The following is a 24,217-nucleotide window of genomic DNA, read 5'->3' as shown; positions in this document are numbered from 1 at the left end:
TTTATTCCCTTCCCATATCATACCCACTCTCCAATGAGTAACATCTCGAAAACCAGGATATTTACCTGTTTTAGAATATAAAGATATATAGGAAAGGCCATGTGATACTAACAAACCCCATATTCTTAATTTAAGTCAGAAATATTGGCAAATTAGATCTAAAGAGGAAACCGATTGTAATTACCACATTGTCAATCAGCAATGATCGGATGCTATTTGTATCGATCCTGCTCACCTGGGTTATGTAAATAGCAACATTAATTAAGGGATAAGAGACATCATCAGCCCAGCAAGCAGCAGGGGGTAAACAGAACCCACAGACCTGATACATGTAGCAACACTTGATCCTTCTATGCAGAGATTTCAGGAAGAGCTGTTAATCAGACACATGGGATCTTAATTTAGCATTCACCTACCCCATGCTGAGAAATCCCTCCCCTCATCCATTCATTTCCCAGGCAGGATCCCCTCTCCAACCCAACTCCTCATATCTGTGTCACCAGACAACGTCACCGGATTCAGACTTTACAAGGAGAGGACTGTCAATGAGGGGGTGGTGAGTGGGTGGAGAATGGGGTATAAAGCAGAGAGGCAGCTAGCTCCAGGAGAAAAGCACTTGAGAGACCAGCTTCCACTACAAATCAAAGCTTGAACTCTTCAAGTCTTCAGCATCCTCTGCTGACTCTGCTCCTGTGTCTGGGAGTTCTCATCACTTGCTACAAGTTATTCTTCCTTCATCTTCTGTTACCATGGCAGCCAACCAGGGTGAGGACCAGCTGTGCAGCTATCAGGAAGCCATACGCCAGGGTCCTTTTCTCTATGCAGACTTGCCTCAGCCTTCTCCATCCAGTGGACCTCTCAGGAGAAATAAACTCAACAGGCTAAAAATCCAGCCTCTGTCCTTCGAGGAGATAAGAGAGGTAGAGGAGGAAGGAGCATCCCCCAACGAGGAGGAGAAGGCTAGGAGATCCTTCTTAAAATCGTTGGATTCCTTGAGGAGGGGTTCTCTCCATCTTCACCTCAAGAAGGACAAGCTGAACAGCCACAAACTCAGTCTGGACTCCAGTGACTCTGACACATCTCTGTAACCCACAATCTGAGAGATAAGACCTCAAACAACAACGAATCCCCCCAAAGCCTGAGTAGAACAGGGGGTTCTGTGGCGTACTTCTGGAAACCTCACCTCCTCCAGGTGACATTGAGAGATGGACATCTAGCACATAGGACTTGTGGTTTTATTTTCTGGGTTGGCAGGGAGTCTGCCTGATGCCTCCCATATGCCAGGATGTTTACAGAAGTGTTTTGTAATAAATATGTATATTTTTCTATCCCTTACTGACCCTTTGAATACTCTTCCCATCCAACAGTATTAGTCTTTCAATAAATATTTGAATGTGGATGTGATAAAAAAAAAAAGCCATATGCTTTCAATAGATTATTTAATGTAAGAACTCTGTGCATTTGTATATGTGAAATAATATAAGCTTTATATTTTTATGTTACTTTTATGACTAAATAAACTGTTTATAATTGAATGTTTGTGTGTTTGTGAAGAATTGACCATATCTTGTCATCTGGGTTACAGGTAATATAAATACCGAAATAGAAATAAACTCAGAACAGCTCAGAACAGCTCAACATAGAATAAAAAATCAATAACTAGGAATAGCTGAGTATTGGATATAAATCAATAGCTAAAATGACCAATATAAATAGATAAATCAATAACTAGGAATAGCTGAGTATTGGATATAAATCAATAGCTAAAATGACCAATATAAATAGATAAATCAATAACTAGGAATAGCTGAGTATTGGATATAAATCAATAACTAAAATGACCAATATAAATAGATAAATCAATAACTAGGAATAGCTGAGTATTGGATATAAATCAATAACTAAAATGACCAATATAAATAGATAAATCAATAACTAGGAATAGCTGAGGATTGGATATAAATCAATAACTAAAATGACCAATATAAATAGATAAATCAATAACTAGGAATAGCTGAGGATTGGATATAAATCAATAACTAAAATGACCAATATAAATAGATAAATCAATAACTAGGAATAGCTGAGTATTGGATATAAATCAATAACTAAAATGACCAATATAAATATATAAATCAATAACTAGGAATAGCTGAGCATTGTATATAAATCAATAACTAAAATGACCAATATAAATTGATAAATCAATAACTAGGAATAGCTGAGCATTGTATATAAATCAATAACTAAAATGACCAATATAAATAGATAAATCGATAACTGGGAATAGCTGAGGATTGGATATAAATCAATAACTAAAATGACCAATATAAATAGATAAATCAATAACTAGGAATAGCTGAGCATTGGATATAAATCAATAACTAAAATGACCAATATAAATAGATAAATCGATAACTAGGAATAGCTGAGTATTGGATATAAATCAATAACTAAAATGACCAATATAAATAGATGAATCGATAACTGGGAATAGCTGAGTATTGGATATAAATCAATAACTAAAATGACCAATATAAATAGATAAATCAATAACTAGGAATAGCTGAGCATTGAATATAAATCAATAACTAAAATGACCAATATAAGTAGATAAATCAATAACTAGGAATAGCTGAGTATTGGATATAAATCAATAACTAAAATGACCAATATAAATAGATACATCGATAACTAGGAATAGCTGAGTATTGGATATAAATCAATAACTAAAATGACCAATATAAATAGATGAATCGATAACTGGGAATAGCTGAGTATTGGATATAAATCAATAACTAAAATGACCAATATAAATAGATAAATCAATAACTAGGAATAGCTGAGTATTGGATATAAATCAATAACTAAAATGACCAATATAAATAGATAAATCAATAACTAGGAATAGCTGAGCATTGGATATAAATCAATAACTAAAATGACCAATATAAATAGATAAATCAATAACTAGGAATAGCTAAGCATTGGATATAAATCAATAACTAAAATGACCAATATAAATAGAAAAATCAATAACTAGGGTTAGCTGAGTATTGGATATAAATCAATAACTAGGAATAGCTGAGCATTGGATATAAATCAATAACTAAAATGACCAATATAAATAGATAAATCAATAACTAGGAATAGCTGAGTATTGGATATAAATCAATAGCTAAAATAGAGAATATAAATAGATAAATCAATAACTATGGATAGCTAAATATAAAATATAAATCAATAACTATGAATCACTGAACACTGAATATAAATCGATAACTGGGAATAGCTGAGTATTGGATATAAATCAATAACTAAAATAACCAATATAAATAGATAAATCAATAACTAGGAATAGTTGAGTATTGGATATAAATCAATAATTAAAATGACCAATATAAATAGATAAATCAATAACTAAGAATAGCTGAACATTGAATATAAATCAATTACTAAAATAAAGAATATAAGATATAAATCAATAACTATGGATAGCTAAATATAAAATATAAATCAATAACTAGGAATCGCTGAACACTGAATATCAATCGATAACTAGGGATAGATGAATATAAGATATAAATTAATAACTATGGATAGCTGAATATAAGATATAAATCAATAACTAGGAATAGCTGAGCATTGGATATAAATAGATTACTAAAATAAAGAATATAAGATATAAATCAATAACTAGGAATAGCTGAGCATTGGATATAAATAGATTACTAAAATAAAGAATATAAGATATAAATCAATAACTAGGAATAGCTGAGCATTGGATATAAATAGATTACTAAAATAAAGAATATAAGATATAAATCAATAACTAGGAATAGCTGAGCATTGGATATAAATAGATTACTAAAATAAAGAATATAAGATATAAATCAATAACTAGGAATAGCTGAGCATTGGATATAAATAGATTACTAAAATAAAGAATATAAGATATAAATCAATAACTAGGAATAGCTGAATATAAATCGATAACTAGGGATAGGTGAATATTGGATATAAATCAATAACTCGATTAGAATTCTTGTCTCTCCCAATACCTTACAGATCACGGTCTAAGTGCTTCATTTAACACATTCATTATGACGGGACTTTGACCTAAATGGTAAAGAAATTCTCTCTTTTGTTTTGTGGGAATCAAAGGAAATGAAAGTTAAAATAATCGGGGTGCTATAGTTAACCTTAGCCATTAGTGTTATCCTAAGGGGATACAAACATGACATGTAACTAAACCATATGCCACCAAGGAAGCCAATTAAACAGCTCTCAATGAACTCAGGATATGTTTCATAACCCACAGCAGCTCACTCAGCAAATAACTAATCTCATTTCAGAGGGATTATGTTAATTCAAGGATTAAAATGGCTGTGACATAACCAACATTATAGCCTTGTTACTAATGTATGACCTACTGAGTGACAAGCTGAGGTTATACAGAGCCTAACAAACTAACAACCTATGTATTGTCTAACACTGATATCAGACCGTGTTATACACACTGTATATTGTCTAACACTGATATCAGACCGTGTTATACAGACTGTATATTGTCTAACACTGATATCAGACCGCGTTATACAGACTGTATATTATCTAACACTGATATCAGACCGCGTTATACACACTGTATATTATCTAACACTGATATCAGACCGCGTTATACACACTGTATATTATCTAACACTGATATCAGACCGCGTTATACACACTGTATATTATCTAACACTGATAGACCGCGTTATACACACTGTATATTATCTAACACTGATATCAGACCGCGTTATACACACTGTATATTATCTAAAACTGATATCAGACCGTGTTATACACACTGTATATTATCTAACACTGATATCACACCGCGTTATACACACTGTATATTATATAACACTGATATCAGACCATGTTATACAGACTGTATATTATCTAACACTGATATCAGACCGCGTTATACACACCGTATATTATCTAACACTGATTTCAGACCATGTTATACACACTGTATATTATATAACACTGATATCAGACCGCGTTATACACACTGTATATTATCTAACAGTGATATCAGACCGCGTTATACACACTGTATATTATATAACACTGATATCAGACCGTGTTATACACACTGTATATTATATAACACTGATATCAGACCGTGTTATACACACTGTATATTATCTAACAGTGATATCAGACCGCGTTATAGAGACTGTATATTATCTAACAGTGATATCAGACCGCGTTATACACAGACTGTATATTATCTAACACTGATATCAGACCGTGTTATACACACTGTATATTATCTAACACTGATATCAGACCGTGTTATACACATTGTGTATTATATAACACTGATATCAGACCGTGTTATACAGACTGTATATTATCTAACACTGATATCAGACCGTGTTATACACATTGTGTATTATATAACACTGATATCAGACCGTGTTATACAGACTGTATATTATATAACACTGATATCAGACCGTGTTATACACACTGTATATTATCGAACACTGATATCAGACCGTGTTATACACACTGTATATTATCTAACACTGATATCAGACCGTGTTATACACACTGTATATTATCTAACACTGATATAAGACCGTGTTATACACACTGTATATTATCTAACACTGATATCAGACCGTGTTATACACACTGTATATTATATAACACTGATATCAGACTGTGTTATACACACTGTATATTATCTAACACTGATATCAGACTGTGTTATACACACTGTATATTATCGAACACTGATATGAGACCGCGTTATACACACTGCATATTATCCAACACTGATATCAGACCGCGTTATACACACTGTATATTATATAACACTGATATCAGACCGTGTTATACACACTGTATATTATCTAACACTGATATCAGACCGTGTTATACACACTGTATATTATATAACACTGATATCAGACCGTGTTATACACACTGTATATTATCTAACAGTGATATCAGACCGCGTTATACACAGACTGTATATTATCTAACACTGATATCAGACCGTGTTATACACACTGTATATTATCTAACACTGATATCAGACCGTGTTATACACATTGTGTATTATATAACACTGATATCAGACCGTGTTATACAGATGGTATATTATATAACACTGATATCAGACCGTGTTATACAGACTGTATATTATATAACACTGACATCAAGATGTGTTATACAAAGTTTTTCAGACTGCATATTATCTAACACTGATATCAGACCGTGTTATACACACTGTATATTATCTAACACTGATATCAGACCGTGTTATACACACTGTATATTATCTAACACTGATATCAGACCGTGTTATACACACTGTATATTATCTAACACTGATATAAGACCGTGTTATACACACTGTATATTATCTAACACTGATATCAGACCGTGTTATACACACTGTATATTATATAACACTGATATCAGACTGTGTTATACACACTGTATATTATCTAACACTGATATCAGACCGTGTTATACACATTGTATATTATATAACACTGATATCAGACAGTGTTATACAGATGGTATATTATATAACACTGATATCAGACCGTGTTATACACACTGTATTTTATCTAACACTGATATCAGACCGTGTTATACAGACTGTATATTATATAACACTGATATCAGACCGTGTTATACACACTGTATATTATATAACACTGATATCAGACCGTGTTATACAGACTGTATATTATATAACACTGATATCAGACCGTGTTATACAGACTGTATATTATATAACACTGATATCAGACCGTGTTATACACACTGTATATTATATAACACTGATATCAGACCGTGTTATACAGACTGTATATTATCTAACAGTGACATGAGGTTGCGTTATACAGACTGTATATTATCTAACAGTGATATCAGACCGTGTTATACAGACTGTATATTATCTAACACTGATATCAGACCGTGTTATACAGACTGTATATTATCTAACACTGATATCAGACCATGTTATACAGACTGTATATTATCTAACACTGATATCAGACCGCGTTATACACACCGTATATTATCTAACACTGACATGAGGTTGCGTTATACAGACTGTATATTATATAACACTGATATCAGACCGTGTTATACACACTGTATATTATATAACACTGATATCAGACCGTGTTATACACACTGTATATTATCTAACAGTGATATCAGACCGCGTTATAGAGACTGTATATTATCTAACAGTGATATCAGACCGCGTTATACACAGACTGTATATTATCTAACACTGATATCAGACCGTGTTATACACACTGTATATTATCTAACACTGATATCAGACCGTGTTATACACATTGTGTATTATATAACACTGATATCAGACCGTGTTATACAGACTGTATATTATATAACACTGATATCAGACCGTGTTATACACACTGTATATTATCTAACACTGATATCAGACCGTGTTATACACACTGTATATTATCTAACACTGATATCAGACCGCGTTATACACACTGTATATTATATAACACTGATATCAGACCGCGTTATACACACTGCATATTATCCAACACTGATATCAGACCGCGTTATACACACTGTATATTATATAACACTGATATCAGACCGCGTTATACACACTGCATATTATCCAACAGTGATATCAGACCGCGTTATACACACTGTATATTATATAACACTGATATCAGACCGTGTTATACACACTGTATATTATCTAACAGTGATATCAGACTGTGTTATACACACTGTATATTATCGAACACTGATATGAGACCGCGTTATACACACTGCATATTATCCAACACTGATATCAGACCGCGTTATACACACTGTATATTATATAACACTGATATCAGACCGTGTTATACACACTGTATATTATCTAACACTGATATCAGACCGTGTTATACACACTGTATATATATAACACTGATATCAGACCATGTTATACACACTGTATATTATCTAACACTGATATCAGACCGTGTTATACACACTGTATATTATCTAACACTGATATCAGACCGTGTTATACACACTGTATATTATCTAACACTGATATCAGACCGTGTTATACACACTGTATATTATCTAACACTGATATCAGACCGTGTTATACACACTGTATATTATATAACACTGATATCAGACTGTGTTATACACACTGTATATTATCTAACACTGATATCAGACCGTGTTATACACATTGTATATTATATAACACTGATATCAGACAGTGTTATACAGATGGTATATTATATAACACTGATATCAGACCGTGTTATACAGACTGTATATTATCTAACACTGACATCAAGATGTGTTATACAGAGTTATACAGACGGTATATTATATAACACTGATATCAGACCGTGTTATACACACTGTATTTTATCTAACACTGATATCAGACCGTGTTATACAGACTGTATATTATATAACACTGATATCAGACCGTGTTATACACACTGTATATTATATAACACTGATATCAGACCGTGTTATACACACTGTATATTATATAACACTGATATCAGACCGTGTTATACAGACTGTATATTATATAACACTGATATCAGACCGTGTTATACAGACTGTATATTATATAACACTGATATCAGACCGTGTTATACACACTGTATATTATATAACACTGATATCAGACCGTGTTATACAGACTGTATATTATCTAACAGCGACATGAGGTTGCGTTATACAGACTGTATATTATCTAACAGTGATATCAGACCGCGTTATACAGACTGTATATTATCTAACACTGATATCAGACCGTGTTATACAGACTGTATATTATCTAACACTGATATCAGACCATGTTATACAGACTGTATATTATCTAACACTGATATCAGACCGCGTTATACACACCGTATATTATCTAACACTGACATGAGGTTGCGTTATACAGACTGTATATTATATAACACTGATATCAGACCGTGTTATACACACTGTATATTATATAACACTGATATCAGACCGTGTTATACAGACTGTATATTATCTAACACTGATATCAGACCGTGTTATACACACTGTATATTATCTAACAGTGACATGAGGTTGCGTTATACAGACTGTATATTATCTAACAGTGATATCAGACCGCGTTATACACACTGTATATTATCTAACACTGATATCAGACCGTGTTATACAGACTGTATATTATCTAACACTGATATCAGACCGTGTTATACACACTGTATATTATCTAACACTGATATCAGACCGTGTTATACAGACTGTATATTATATAACACTGATATCAGACCGTGTTATACACACTGTATATTATCTAACACTGATATCAGACCGCGTTATACACACTGTATATTATCCAACAGTGATATCAGACCGTGTTATACACACTGTATATTATCCAACACTGATATCAGACCATGTTATACACACTGTATATTATCCAACACTGATATCAGACCGTGTTATACACACTGTATATTATCTAACACTGATATCAGACCATGTTATACACACTGTATATTATCCAACACTGATATCAGACCGCGTTATACACACTGTATATTATATAACACTGATATCAGACCACGTTATACACACTGTATATTATCTAACACTGATATCAGACCGTGTTATACAGACTGTATATTATCTAACACTGATATCAGACCGTGTTATACAGACTGTATATTATCTAACACTGATATCAGACCATGTTATACAGACTGTATATTATCTAACACTGATATCAGACCGCGTTATACACACCGTATATTATCTAACACTGACATGAGGTTGCGTTATACAGACTGTATATTATATAACACTGATATCAGACCGTGTTATACACACTGTATATTATATAACACTGATATCAGACCGTGTTATACAGACTGTATATTATCTAACACTGATATCAGACCGTGTTATACACACTGTATATTATCTAACAGTGACATGAGGTTGCGTTATACAGACTGTATATTATCTAACAGTGATATCAGACCGCGTTATACACACTGTATATTATCTAACACTGATATCAGACCGTGTTATACAGACTGTATATTATCTAACACTGATATCAGACCGTGTTATACACTCTGTATATTATCTAACACTGATATCAGACCGTGTTATACAGACTGTATATTATATAACACTGATATCAGACCATGTTATACAAACTGTATATTATCTAACACTGATATCAGACCGCGTTATACACACTGTATATTATCCAACAGTGATATCAGACCATGTTATACACACTGTATATTATCCAACACTGATATCAGACCATGTTATACACACTGTATATTATCCAACACTGATATCAGACCGTGTTATACACACTGTATATTATCTAACACTGATATCAGACCATGTTATACACACTGTATATTATCCAACACTGATATCAGACCGCGTTATACACACTGTATATTATATAACACTGATATCAGACCACGTTATACACACTGTATATTATCCAACACTGATATCAGACCACGTTATACACACTGTATATTATCTAACACTGATATCAGACCATGTTATACACACTGTATATTATCCAACACTGATATCAGACCGCATTATACACACTGTATATTATATAACACTGATATCAGACCACGTTATACACACTGTATATTATCTAACACTGACAGGAGGTTGCGTTATACAGACTGTATATTATTGTATTTGTCACTGATACAGCCATATACATTTTAGATAATCTATATATCACTGCATTACTTGCTGATTTTTTTTTATAATAAAGACAATTACTGTAGGTATTAAATTGATCGGAGGATAAACAATCTTACAGAAACACAAACTTACTGCATTTATGACTATTTTTATAATAATCTTTATTAAAGTTTTTTTCAGTTTTTTAACATTAAATACACATACATATAGGCAACATTTATAAACATATATTTATTTCTAGTTTTCTTTTTTCATTTTCTTACATTTACATACCTTTTTATCGTAAATTGAATTTGGTACTGTTGAAAGGAGCGAGAGAGACCCGATCTTAACGTAAATCATTTACTTGTTTTGCCTATAGGGTCTATTTGTTGCTTTTTATATATGTTGTTATGGTTTCTATTTGATTGACCTTAATATTGTATTTAACCTTTGATAGCCATTTGTCCCATATATATTGTTGTTTTGGAGAATCTAATATAGTTATACTAATCTCTCTTTTCATTTGGATTTGGGATATTAATTGAGTATTTACTTTATCCCAAGTGGGTTTATTATTAGATTTCAGTTTTGAGATATAATTACCAGATTTTACTATTTACATGACGTAAAGACGTGATTTTTTTAACGACACGGAAGCGAGTATGCTGCACTCTCTCTTTATATCCCTCAGCAGCACAGAAAAAAATAACATTGAAATCAACACAGGAAACAGTCAGCAACATATATCTTCCATAGCAACCAGCAGCCAATCAGATTCCACCCTCCAGCATAATAGGCGGGGTTCACTAAACTACTTCCTCTTTCTTTGCTGCTCCCTCAGTTAAGTACACTGAATCCATGGTTCCTTATATATTTATAGTATTATTGTCTTATTTCAATGTTAGATTTTTCTTTGCTGCGGAGGGAAATAAAGAAAGAGTGCAGCATAATAGGAGCCCCTGTGTCTTAATAAAATTAGTTTTACAGCTATTAACAAATGGGTGAGTAGCATTTTTGCTGATTTAGACATATTAGGCCAGTTTATATGTAACGAGACCTCTTGTGGTGTCCAATTTAACTCTGTTTCAGAAACATTACAAAACAATTCATAAGATTTTAACCATATTTCTTTGCCCAGTGCACAATCCCACCACATATGTACATAGGTTCCTTCTTTTTTATGACATCTCCAACATAGATTTGATTAATTAGGGGAGATTTTGGATGATCTAGTTGGAACTCAGTACCATCTATTGGCTATTTTGTATTGCATTTCAATTACATTTAAGCAATTACTTATTGAAGATGAATCAGATAATGATTGTATCCATTCTTCTTTAGCTATCCTTGTTCCCAGATCCTTTTCCCATTTAAGTATAGCTGGGATTGTTTTTGCAATATATCTATATTTGCTACCAGCTCTGATGATTTTGATAATATTTTTTTAAATTTTTGTATAATTAAATAATTTTTTCCAATTTAGAAATTGGAGTTGTATATTCTTGGACTAGGTATTTATTTAAAATGTTTTTGACTCTTAAATAGTTAAAGATCTGGGAACTGTTATTTGACTTAGAATTATACTTTTATTGCTTAAGTCTAGTATCAGCTGGTTTTCTTTTGTATTCCATATAATTAAAGATAAATCTGTACCTCCTATAGCGTTTTTCTCTAACTCCTGACAACCTTCTAACTCTGGGGAACAAATTTGCATTCTGTAAATATGTCTTAACATACTCATAACCAAGAAGTGGAAACCACCCAGAGTACGTCAGAATATATATAAAAATAGAATGACCTGTATAAAAGCGGGTCCTCCAAAAATGTGTTCTGTATAAATAAATTAAATGGCTAACATAGCGTAAAAAAGTTTAAATAGGAAATATAAATAAATGTGATATGAGTGCACTCACAAACAGACGAGGAAATCAAGCCTTTCACCCACTCAGGGGTACTATGATGAGTATGGGATGCAAGATGTAATTTTCTTCCAACCAGATATGTATAAAAAATAAAGGAATCAAATATAGTGAAAGTACGTTGTAAAAAAGGTATAATACATTTATTGGTCGCACTTACACTTTAAGAAGTAAAAAACAGCATGTCTCCAGATAGTATGGACCTTTTGTAGTGTTCCAGAGTAGTAGTACTGGGAGTCCAAGGCAGTTATAAAATATAACACAATATAAAACAATATCAAATAAAAAGTTCACAAAGTTCAAAAAGTTCTTGTGAACTTTTTATTTGATATTGTTTTATATTGTGTTATATTTTATAACTGCCTTGGACTCCCAGTACTACTACTCTGGAACACTACAAAAGGTCCATACTATCTGGAGACATGCTGTTTTTTACTTCTTAAAGTGTAAGTGCGACCAATAAATGTATTATACCTTTTTTACAACGTACTTTCACTATATTTGATTCCTTTATTTTTTATACATATCTGGTTGGAAGAAAATTACATCTTGCCTCCCATACTCATCATAGTACCCCTGAGTGGGTGAAAGGCTTGATTTCCTCGTCTGTTTGTGAGTGCACTCATATCACATTTATTTATATTTCCTATTTAAACTTTTTTACGCTATGTTAGCCATTTAATTTATTTATACAGAACACATTTTTGGAGGACCCGCTTTTATACAGGTCATTCTATTTTTATATATATTCTGACGTACTCTGGGTGGTTTCCACTTCTTGGTTATGTGTATATTCTCTTAGGTGGCTGTGAAGTACACCTGGGATCACTTCCAGTTATACGTCTTTCACCTTTAGTGTATATACTTTCTTTTGTCTTAACATACTGACTTGATATAATTTTCTCGTGTCCGGGAATCCAAGATCTCCTTTATTCTTTTTCAAAGATAATACTTTCTGACTTATTCTTGGGGTCTTAGCTTTCCACACAAAGTTTAAAAAGCTTGATTGTACCATTGTTAACCATATTTTGGGAATTGACAGGGGGATCATTTGGAATAAATAGGACCATCTCGGGAGGATGTATGAATTAATTACATTTATTCGGCCGAACCAGGAGAGCTCCACTTTCCTCCATTCTTTTAGTAAGTGGTTTGTAGATTTCAACCATTCTATAAAATTTAATTCCATCAGATTGTTTAGATTTTTTGTGATTTTGATATCCAGATATTAAAAACTATGTTTTATCCATGTAAAATTATATTGACTTCTTATTTGATTTTTTTTATATCAGGATCTATATTTTTTGATAGAATTGTGAATTTTTGTATGTTGATTTTATAATTCGACACTTTGCTAAAAGTTAAAATTTCTTCCATAAAGCTTGTTAGAGATGGGGCGGGGCCTGACAAGCATGGCGGCGAGACGTGTTCTCCTCGAGTTCCCGCACACACTCGGCGAAAAGGCGAAAATCGGGCCCCCACAGGCAACTCAAGCGGCATCCCTAGACACCCTCCTGCCACCCACACCAGGGGGCACGAGATGGGCCACCGGGAAACCCGATGGGGATCTGCCGGAACCGAGACAGGCACTGCGGCCTGGTGCGCGACGGGCGGGGGAGGCGGCCGCTCCCTCAGCCTGGAGGCGCATGGAGGATACTCGCAGCACACGACAGCCCTGTAACCCCCCCCCCCGGACCGGCGGGGGTAATCCCGGTCCACCCAGGCGAATGGAAAAACGATCTGACAAGCGAGGAACATATCAGAGGGCCGCAAGGTCCATCCAAGATGGCGGAGAACACACGACCAGCGAGCGGACACGAGGTACAACAAGCCCCCCTGTCAAACCTTGAACTCATATTCGCAAACTTCTGGCTCAAGCTTGAGCACAGAATGAGACAGGGGACACCGCTACCACTAACCTCTAACCATCCTTCATGCCATCTACCGCCCGACCCACAGCGACATCCGACACACTTGAATAGGCCCAAAACAACGAGGCCTCCGGTAGCTCAACGCAGCGCCTCCACTTCAAGCGAAGTCACTAACAAGATGGCGGAGGGGCAGATGTCGCCCCCTACATCTGTGCCACATGGTGGAGACAACGACACTGCGGTTGAATGCATACTCACCCGAATCGACATAAGTTTCCAACGATTCTGGGCATCACTGGAAAAACGCATGACCATGAAACCGGTACAATCAGAGAGGGAGAAGACGGAAGCTGGGCTGGAGACGGAGCGACTGCTCCTGGGCACAACTGCTACTCAAACCGCACCTACTTACCTTCCCAGGCTGAGGGCCCAAAGGAGGAAACCTCCACAGCATCGCCCACCTCGCAGGAAGACCGCCCGCCGCTGGCGGCGGATGTCCACCCGGGTCTCTCACTGCTCCCGAAACAAGAAAGCCTCGGACTCACAAAGCCACCGAGCCTGTGGTTCACAGATGCAGCCCTCCACAAAGGCCTGGGGCCGGAAGAAGGCTCCGACATGGGAGCAGCGCATTGTAGCCTCTTGGGGCCGGACAGATCCCTCAGCCACTCTGCCAAGATTGGGCATCGGATGACATGAACTGGACTTCTAGCCAGGGATTTCAGGGCAGCCAGGTGTAACTTTCATGATTAATACACTTATACAAATGCTTTAGACGCAACTAGCTTGAGACGTCGCAACCTTACCTGCATACATACTTAACTATCTGGCAACACCTGACGGTTCCACTAAAGCCTGTGACTACTAACCTGCTTAAAGTTAACCTTGTGCAAATACTCGTGCCAATGTTAGAACTGTTAGTATATGTCAGGGGTAGGCAACCTTCGGCTCTACAGATGTTTTGGACTACATCTCCCATAATGCTTTTACAGCCATATTGCTGGCAAAGCATCAAGGGAGATGTAGTCCACAACATCTGTAGAGCCGAAGGTTGCCTACCCCTGGTATATGTGGTCGCGCTGCTGTAACACAACACGTGACTTAATAATGACATAACAAAACTGTACATGACTTACCTGCATACACACTTAGTTGTCTGGCAGCACCTGACGGTTCAGTTACGTCTACGACTACTAGCCTGTTAAAAGCTAAAATTGTGCAGACGCTCGTGCCATTGTTAGACTTATTAGTATATGTGAAACGTAAGATCACTAGCCTGTACTGTTTTAAGTCTTACTAACCAATTTATAGTGCAGCCTGTCTCTTTAAATCTTTCTATTTACTTGACCTAGCTTGTCTATGTTCAGCGAGTAATTTTATGATCGTTGCTGTAGCCTATGTACTCTAACTCTTAAATCGTGTACCTCACTCAGACACTCAAAGACCATACCCAGTTCATAGCTTAACATACCCGACCAGCACTACTGACGCTGAACTAGCCAGACCTGCTTGCATATTGAAGTTAACATATACCTAGCATAAGTAACCAATGTTTATCTCACCCATGTGTCTCCTGACACCTGACTAACATGACCTAGCGAGTTACCAACCCGGATCTTTTGATCCATAGCTTGTATTTTCAAACTGGAGTTTCACTACACTACATATAAAAAATGAGGCATTGAAAAGCTGGAAATGTACTCTAACTTTGCGTATTGTCGTACCAACCCTATGCTGTAAATCGCTTAAACGTTTCCTCCGATTTCTCTTCTGTATCCCATACTATATGCCTTTAATAAAAATCAGATTGACAAAAAAAAAAAAAGCTTGTTAGAGATTTCTTTGGATATGTCAATGTCAGGAGGACATCATCTGCATATAAATTTGTTTTATATTGTTTATGATTTGTTAAAAAGCCTTAAATTTTTTGATTCTCTCAGATTTTCATTGCTAACGGTTCAATTGATAAGACATAGAGAATTGGAGAAAATGGACAGCCCTGTCTAGTTCCACTGTTTAATGCGACCCAGTCTAATAGAATACCATGTCCAACAGTTCTTGTTGGTGGGGAATAATACGTAGACATAATTGCTTGATGCATCCAGCCCTCTATGCCAATTTATTTTAATGAGTTACTCATAAATCTCCAGCTGACTGTGTCGAATGCTTTTTCAGCATCAATTGAAAGAGTCAGCAGGGGAACATTTGATCTTTCTACTGAATCCCTTATATCCATAAATCTCCTTATCCTGAAATCTATTTGGAATAAAACCAATGTGGTCTGGGTGAATCAAATTATTTAGAGTTGGTTATAGCCTTTCTGCTAGGATTGAAGCGAATATTGTAATATCTGTATTTTAAAGAGATTTTGGCCTGTAATTTTCTAAGTATGCTGGATTTTTATCGGGTTTAAGAATTGGGATTATATTTGCTTTTGTTAATTCGATTGGAAAATAGTCTTGGTGTACTATGGAGTTAAATGTAGATGTTAATTGATCTGTTAGGTTCGATTTAAATGTCTTGTAAGACCATCTGGTCCTGGTGTCTTTTTAAGTTGTAATCTGGCTATGGCTTGTTCTACTTCCTGTAGATTTATAGGTTGGTTTAACTCTGTTATTTGGGGGTCTGTCAATTATTGGAATTTTAAATTTTGAAAATATTTATCTATGTCTGAATCTTGCGGATGATTTTCTGTGTTATATAGAGATTTATAGTAATTATTAAAGGCCTTACCTATCAATTCTGGAGACATTAAAGTTTCATTGTCTACTATTAATTGTGTTATCTTATTTTGTATTTTTCATTGCTTTAATTGAATTTTGTCTTAATTAATTTATGTTTTGATTTTTTAGAATTTCTATTTATGTGTCATTAGATGGGAGTAATTTATTCTTATTTGACAGATCAGAAAAAATATTATATAGAACAGCTAAGTTTTTTTCCCTGTTTCAATTTTAGTTCTTGGTTTAACTTAATTAGATGTCCTCTAATGGCCGCCATAAAGGCGCACCAATTGTTTGCCAGTGTTGTATCTTTTGGGTTGTTTGTTTTCTTTAAAATATAGAGATATTAGATTTGATATTTTACTTCTATTTTCTACTGAGTTTAATAGGAATTCATTGAGACTCCAAGGTGGTCTACTATAGAATTTAAATCTGTCTTTAATTTCTAAGATGAGAATGATCTGACCAGGTATTATTAATTATATTAATTTAGTTTATTCTCTTCAATAATATTTGATTACAACAAATTAAATCAATCCGGGAGTACGAAAGATGTACCCTAGATAAATGGGTAAAATACTACTCTCTCGAATGGAAAACTCTCCACGCATCATATAAATCAAAATCATTTAGGGTATTTGTAAGCATAGACACTCGTTTCTTTATTTTATTTTTGTTAGTGTGCGAATCTTTTAAGTAATTTTTGTCCATATCCACATCAGAAACACAATTAAAATCCCCTGCTACAATTAGGGTTCCCTTTTTGACTTTTTCAACATCAGCCAATATCACTGGGGATATATTAGGTAGGTACCTATTAACTAATGTATACCTACCTAATACCTACTAAATGTATAGATCTCCTCGTTCAATTTACACATCAATATGCATTTATGAATACAATATACCGTAGATATATAAGTGTGAATATTATTTGTAGCATTTTTAATAATTAGCATTAATAATTTAAAAATACAAATTTCGACATGCACTCAATTCCCAGAAGTTTTTTTTTTTATATAATAGTCTGACCTATAATTAATCCTAATGAGAGAATATGTAAAGATGGGTGGGAGCAATGTATTCCTTGCAGACAATCTCAGCATCTATTGGTTGCATATAAATCACCCAAATCAGCACCCAGGACAGCTCACAATCACATTAATGATGACAATCGCAGATGGGATGGTTTGGGCATTTATTTGCAAAACAGTAAATCAATATTATGGTAAACTGTGAACCAAACTGAATATATTAGCCAAAATATCTACAATGGAAAAATTCTCAAATTCAGTTTTTTTTTCTTCCAATTTGTCTATTTCTTCCTAAAATTGCAATTTGATCTGTAATTTACCCCAAATCATTTTTTAGTGAATAAACCCTAAATTATTTCCTTGTGTGATTAAAGTGCTGGTCGTTGTTTTCACCCAATACTATTTTCTTTTTTTAGAAAGCATTTGTAGAAAACGTTTTAGTCTTCGTCTCAAACATACTACATACATTTTAATTTTCATTCTTGTAAAACGTTGGAAGAAATATCTACTGAGTGAAACAACCTGATTTGTGGCAGGGGTGTATTTACCACGAGGCTGGCAAGGCATTTGCCTTCGGCGGCACTTTCTGGGGGGAGGCCAAAAAAGCCACCCCCAAATGCCCTGGCAAATTCCTTGCCAGCCTTGCGGTTAATACACTGCCCCAAGGCTGACAGCGGCGGCACTCATGTTCAGCTCCCTTGCGCGCACGGCAGTGATGCTGGAGCCGGAATATGACGTCACTCCGGCCCCAGCATCACTATGCGGCGTGCGAGGGAGCTGAACAGGAGGATCAGTGCTCCCTCGCCGACTGCAGTGACCGGCCAGCCGCCCAGCAGCCCCACTGGACCCCAGGGAAAGCGAGAATCCACTCCAGCACTCCCAAAGGTAGGGAGGCTGGGGGGATTACATTTTTAAAAAAATGTGAGTGTGTTTGTGTGTCTGTTAGTGTGTGTGACTATGTGGGTGTCTGTTAGTGAATGTATTAGTATGTGTGTGTATGTCAGTGAGTGTTAGTGTGTGTGTCTGTTAGAGAGTGTTTAGTGTGTGTGTGTGTGTGTCTGTTTGTGAGTGTGTTTGTGTGTGTGTGTCTGTTTGTGAGTGTGTGTGTGTCTGTTAGTAAGTGTGTTAGTATGTGTGTCTGTTAGTGAATGTGTGTGTCTGTTAGTGAATGTGTGTGTCTGTTAGTGAATGTGTGTGTCTGTTAGTGTGTGTGTGTGTGTCTGTTAGTGAGTGTGTATGTGTGTGTCTGTTAGTGAGTGTGTATGTTGCCTGTTAGTGAGTGTGTATGTCTGTTAGCTAGTGTATGTGTGTCTGTCAGTGAATGTGTGTGTCTGACACTGAGAGTATATGTGTCTGTCAGTGTTGGTGTGTATGTGTATTTAGAAGGGGGGCGGGGGGGTGTGCCTGATTTTTTTCATGCCTAGGGCAGCACAAAACCAGGATACACCACTGATTTATGGTTTTGGTCTTCATGAGGTAATCTGTCCCCCCCCCCCCTCCTTTCATTTAAATAATTAAATAAACACGAAAACTGACCTCCATTCCAGTGCCAAGGCCAAGTTCTCTCTGAAGTCTGATCCTCCTTCTCTGACACCATTCCTCTTCCTCCTTGGAAAGGGAAGGCAAACAGGGAAGACAGCAGATGCACAGAGGGGTGCATGCTGCCATTGACTGCATGGTGCCAGCATGCTGTGCGACCTAGCATAAGACTTTAGTTTAGAACAAAATTTACATTATCCAGCACTGATAATCACAGAGGAATGCTACAAAATGCAGACTCCAGGCACCATGACCACTTCAAATCCTGGTGGTTGGAGTACCCTTTAAGTTAACAAATATAAAGAAAATATCACAATATGTGCTTTGTCATGACAATGAGTGCACATCACATTGATTTAAATTCAAAAACGTAAATTCAAATTACAAAACAAATTTTTCGAAGAGAATGTAAAGTGAATTTCAAATTTAAGGTAAAAATAGCCGAACTGGAAACATTCTCTAAGTTGGCTATGCTTTCAGTTCAGCTACTCTGGCCTTAAATTTAAAATTCACTTTGAATTTGCTCGCTTTTTTTTCCACTGTTAATCTGCAGTAAATAACAAAATCAAAATTAAACGCTTCCTCCACGTTTTACTCAGAAAATAGCAATACAGAACAACAGAGATTCAGCAAAAATTCAACTGAAAAACAACAAATAAAAAGCTAAATTAAAGCTGTGAATACGATAGCTATACCGAGCAGGTTTTTACACAAGTTAGGTATGTTTTGTATAACTGGACATTGAACTTGAGTGAACTTGCTATTCAGTGTGAAGGCAACGGCAGAGGGCAGTCAGTAAATCTCCGTAAAATCCCAGGTCTGGATCACAATGTACTTGTCGTAGATTACACAGTCTTATGTGATAATTTTCTCTAGTGCGAGGATATCGGGCTAATAATCATGGAGAATGCCTCTATCCGAGTCAATGCTTTTATTTAAATTGTGGCCACCTGGATTGCAATGCTCAGCACACACAGCTGAGAGCAATAGGAGTTGCAGTGCATCATCCCTGCGCCATAGAGGAGTTGATTAGCTGAATGTGGACGGAGCTTGTCTAGATAAGAACATTTAAGGGTTCATTTACTAAACTGTGAAACATGGTGAATTCAAAAACAAATTCCAAAGCTCATAGATTATAAATTTGTTTGAGCAGTATGTATCGTCTTCACCTCTTGACTCTCTTTATCTTGTGTATGTTGGGGGCGTGGAGCCAAGGTACTGACTGAGCTGGGTAGACATGCAGAGCTCGAGCTCCTGCTCTATGAATAGATTTTGAGGTGCTAACCGCTTATTTCAAGCTGCTACACACACCAAAGAGCACTATCTGAGTTGGGGTACCCGGAAACAAGATCATAGGTTCTACCTAGGTCTGTAATCTACGGATGACCCGAAACTCTCTGCTGTGGCCAACAGAGGAAGGAGTTGAGGGGAGGCGGGCGATTCCATTGTGCTCCAGCTCTAGGTTCGATCTCACTGCTTTCCTAACTTCTGGAACGGTGAGGATTATCCCGGTCCCCACTGGACTCTCTTGGACTATCTCCACCTCACTCACCCTGGGTTTCAGGCTGCAATCCAGCCAAGCTTCATCCACGTTGCACCTTGAAGATGGCAGCAGCTCTTCTACTTGTTGAATAGGGCCTGAGCCCACCACCACTGCCTCATTGCAGCTCCATAGAATGTACCCTGCTACAGCTGGATGTAATCTTCCTGAACTTCTGGACAAGACTTCACAAACGTACCCAGGCTCTCATGCCGTGGCAGCAAGAAAAATCCGTAGAAGCTGTGCGGCCAGAACGGAGGGGGCCTCCTCGGTGTGAACCTACCATGCCTGAGTGTAATCAGCCTGATGTCCGCCCACCTGGACTGAGAGCCCCTTGAGACGCAGCCTCATCGCATCTTCCACAGCAACGAAGGATCACCTAGTTACATAGTTACATAGTTAGATAGCTGAAAAGAGACTTGCGTCCATCAAGTTCAGCCTTCCTCACACCTGTTTTTTGCTGTTGATCCAAAAGAGAAAAAAAAAAAAAAAACCCCAGTTTGAAGCACAATTTTGCAACAAGCTAGGACAAAAAAATCCTTATTGACCCCAGAATGGCAGTCAGATGTATCCTTGAATCAAGTAGTTATTACCCTACATTGAAAGATTATATCCTTGAATATTCTGTCTTTGCAAGTATGCATCTAGTAGCTGTTTGAACATCTGTATGGACTCTGATAAAACCACTTCTTCAGGCAGAGAATTCCACATCCTGATTGTTCTTACAGTAAAAAAACCTTTCCTTTGCCTTAGACGAAATCTTCTTTCTTCCAGTCTAAACGCATGGCCCACCAATTCCTTGTACTATAGAGCTCTATGTACCCTATCGTATGTAAATGAGGCTGTTAGGGGCTTTAATGTGTGTGATATGTCTATTAAAGTTAGTTGCTGTTTTAACCTTCACCAAGTGTCGTCTGGTGTTTGGTCCAGGGTGGAAAAGGCTCTCAGTGATCCCAGTCAAGCCTCGGCGACTGGGTCTGAAGTGCTCCTGGGTCCCTGATAGCTACAAGGAAGCGGATTTGGCGGAGGTACTCGGTTGGAGTACTGGAGCTCTGTCACACCTTGGTTATTCTTAATCGACATATCCCTTGCCTTCACACCTTAGCATCTACACGTGCCTTTTGTTCTTGACTGAGCTTGTGATAGTGAGTCTATTAATGATCGTTTCACTCAGTTATATTCATGCTTTCTTTTTATATTCACTCCATAGCATGTCTCATAACAGCTATTATCACAAACATTTAGTGCTCTGGGCTTACAGCATATCCAAATATTTCAACTGTTCCTCCTTACAAGCACTGTGCTTAATTAAACCTCATAAGTTATGCAGCTGTGTGCCCAATCCTGTTATCTTTTTTTCTTTCTTTTTAAAAAAAGAGGTTGTCGCACTTGGGAGTTTATACCATTGCCTATAATGTCTGCATTATCTACATGTTTATGACTGTTCTAACTCCAATTTCTTCCTTCTGTAATGCCATTACCATGCCTCAATAAAAAAAAGATTGACAACTATATTGTATTTTTCAATTACCAGTTGTAAATTTCAATTATCCCCATTCTATAATTGCAAAGTTCTCTGGAATATAGGCACTATATAAATAATAATAATAATAATAATAAGTTAAAATTGTCCATTTACACATTTTTCCATTGCAACTATTTTGGTCCAAGTTTTGCATTTTGGAATTCAACCTATCACAAACAACTGTGTGGTGCATAAACACATTTATGTGTTGAATCACTTTGTTTATGCAACCCTAGTCACACCTCCCTACATGTGACTTGCACAGCCTTCCTCAACACTTCCTGTATATCTATAGCTTACTGTTATTTCATTATCTTAAAGGGCCACTCTAAGCACCATAACAACCTATTGAGCGATGGGAACCCGTGTCACTGTGCTCCTGCAAAGTATAGCTGTATGGTGTACATGCCTTTGGGTTAACATGTTAGAATAACACTAGCACAGCTGGAACTTTCAAGATATGATTTTTTTTTTTTTTTATCGTATTTATTTTATTTGCATACTTTAGTATTTTTAATGCATTAAAAAGATGGCACTTCAGGGTTGGAGTTTTCCTTTCAAATTAAGTGTGAATTCCCTCCGCATTCCCTTTTACAATATAATATAATAATTTCGCAGCATCCACTTGCGACTGAAAAGTGTGTAAAAAAAAAAAAAAAACACAACTATATTTTGGACACAATGACATAACAATGTATGTTGGATGATGTCATATGTCATGTTAAATTCAAGAATTCTGGTGAATGTCAAACTCATATTTTGAAATCATTTGCCAAATAACCCATGTTTACTAATGATCTGAACACATTTCTAACTTTGTCATATTTGGCTTTTATTCTGTTTTTTGTTTTTTCATATTTTTTTTAAAACTCTCTATTATTCATTATTTAGTGAATAAGCCCCTCCATGTCTGTGTGCAGTGCTTACACAATATATAAATTTAACCATACACAGCTCCCTATTGATAAAGCAGCTTATATATCAATCAACCTGTCTGGTTACAACTACATATTTGTTCGTCCACCCACTGTAAAGCGCTGTGGAATTTGTTTTTGCGCTATATAAATAATAACGTAATAATAATCCCTGAACTGATTATCGATATGACCATAGTAACTCTAAGATGTAATGTGTTAACCTCAGCCCATGTTTAAATTAGGTACATCAAGTGACCAAACTGGGATGCTTAATAAATAGGTTTATTTGTACATTTTCTGTGTATGTCACACAAATATGATTAAATATTATAAAAAAATATTCTGTACAAAAATAAGCATAAATGTATCCAATTCTAAAAAAAACACA

At 35.8% G+C, this 24,217-nt stretch overlaps 1 protein-coding gene across 1 annotated transcript; it reads left to right on the top strand.

Moving 5' to 3' along the window:
• The first annotated feature begins 316 nt into the window (after positions 1-316).
• LOC134578325 (uncharacterized protein C11orf96 homolog) lies at positions 317-1,535 on the top strand. Its single transcript, XM_063437311.1, has one exon. The coding sequence runs from the start codon at positions 750-752 to the stop codon at positions 1,086-1,088; it is 339 nt and encodes a 112-aa protein (XP_063293381.1). The 5' UTR covers positions 317-749; the 3' UTR covers positions 1,089-1,535.
• Positions 1,536-24,217: the final 22,682 nt, after the last annotated feature.

Source organism: Pelobates fuscus, chromosome 12, assembly GCF_036172605.1.
Source record: "Pelobates fuscus isolate aPelFus1 chromosome 12, aPelFus1.pri, whole genome shotgun sequence".
NCBI classification, from domain to species: domain Eukaryota; kingdom Metazoa; phylum Chordata; class Amphibia; order Anura; family Pelobatidae; genus Pelobates; species Pelobates fuscus.
The sequence above is the reverse complement of the archived record's forward strand: the minus strand, read 5'-3'. Positions and strand labels throughout refer to the sequence as shown.

Bases quoted from the DNA above. Each gene is read 5' to 3' on its own strand.
- LOC134578325 (XM_063437311.1), top strand. From the start codon at position 750: ATGGCAGCCAACCAGGGTGAGGACCAGCTGTGCAGCTATCAGGAAGCC.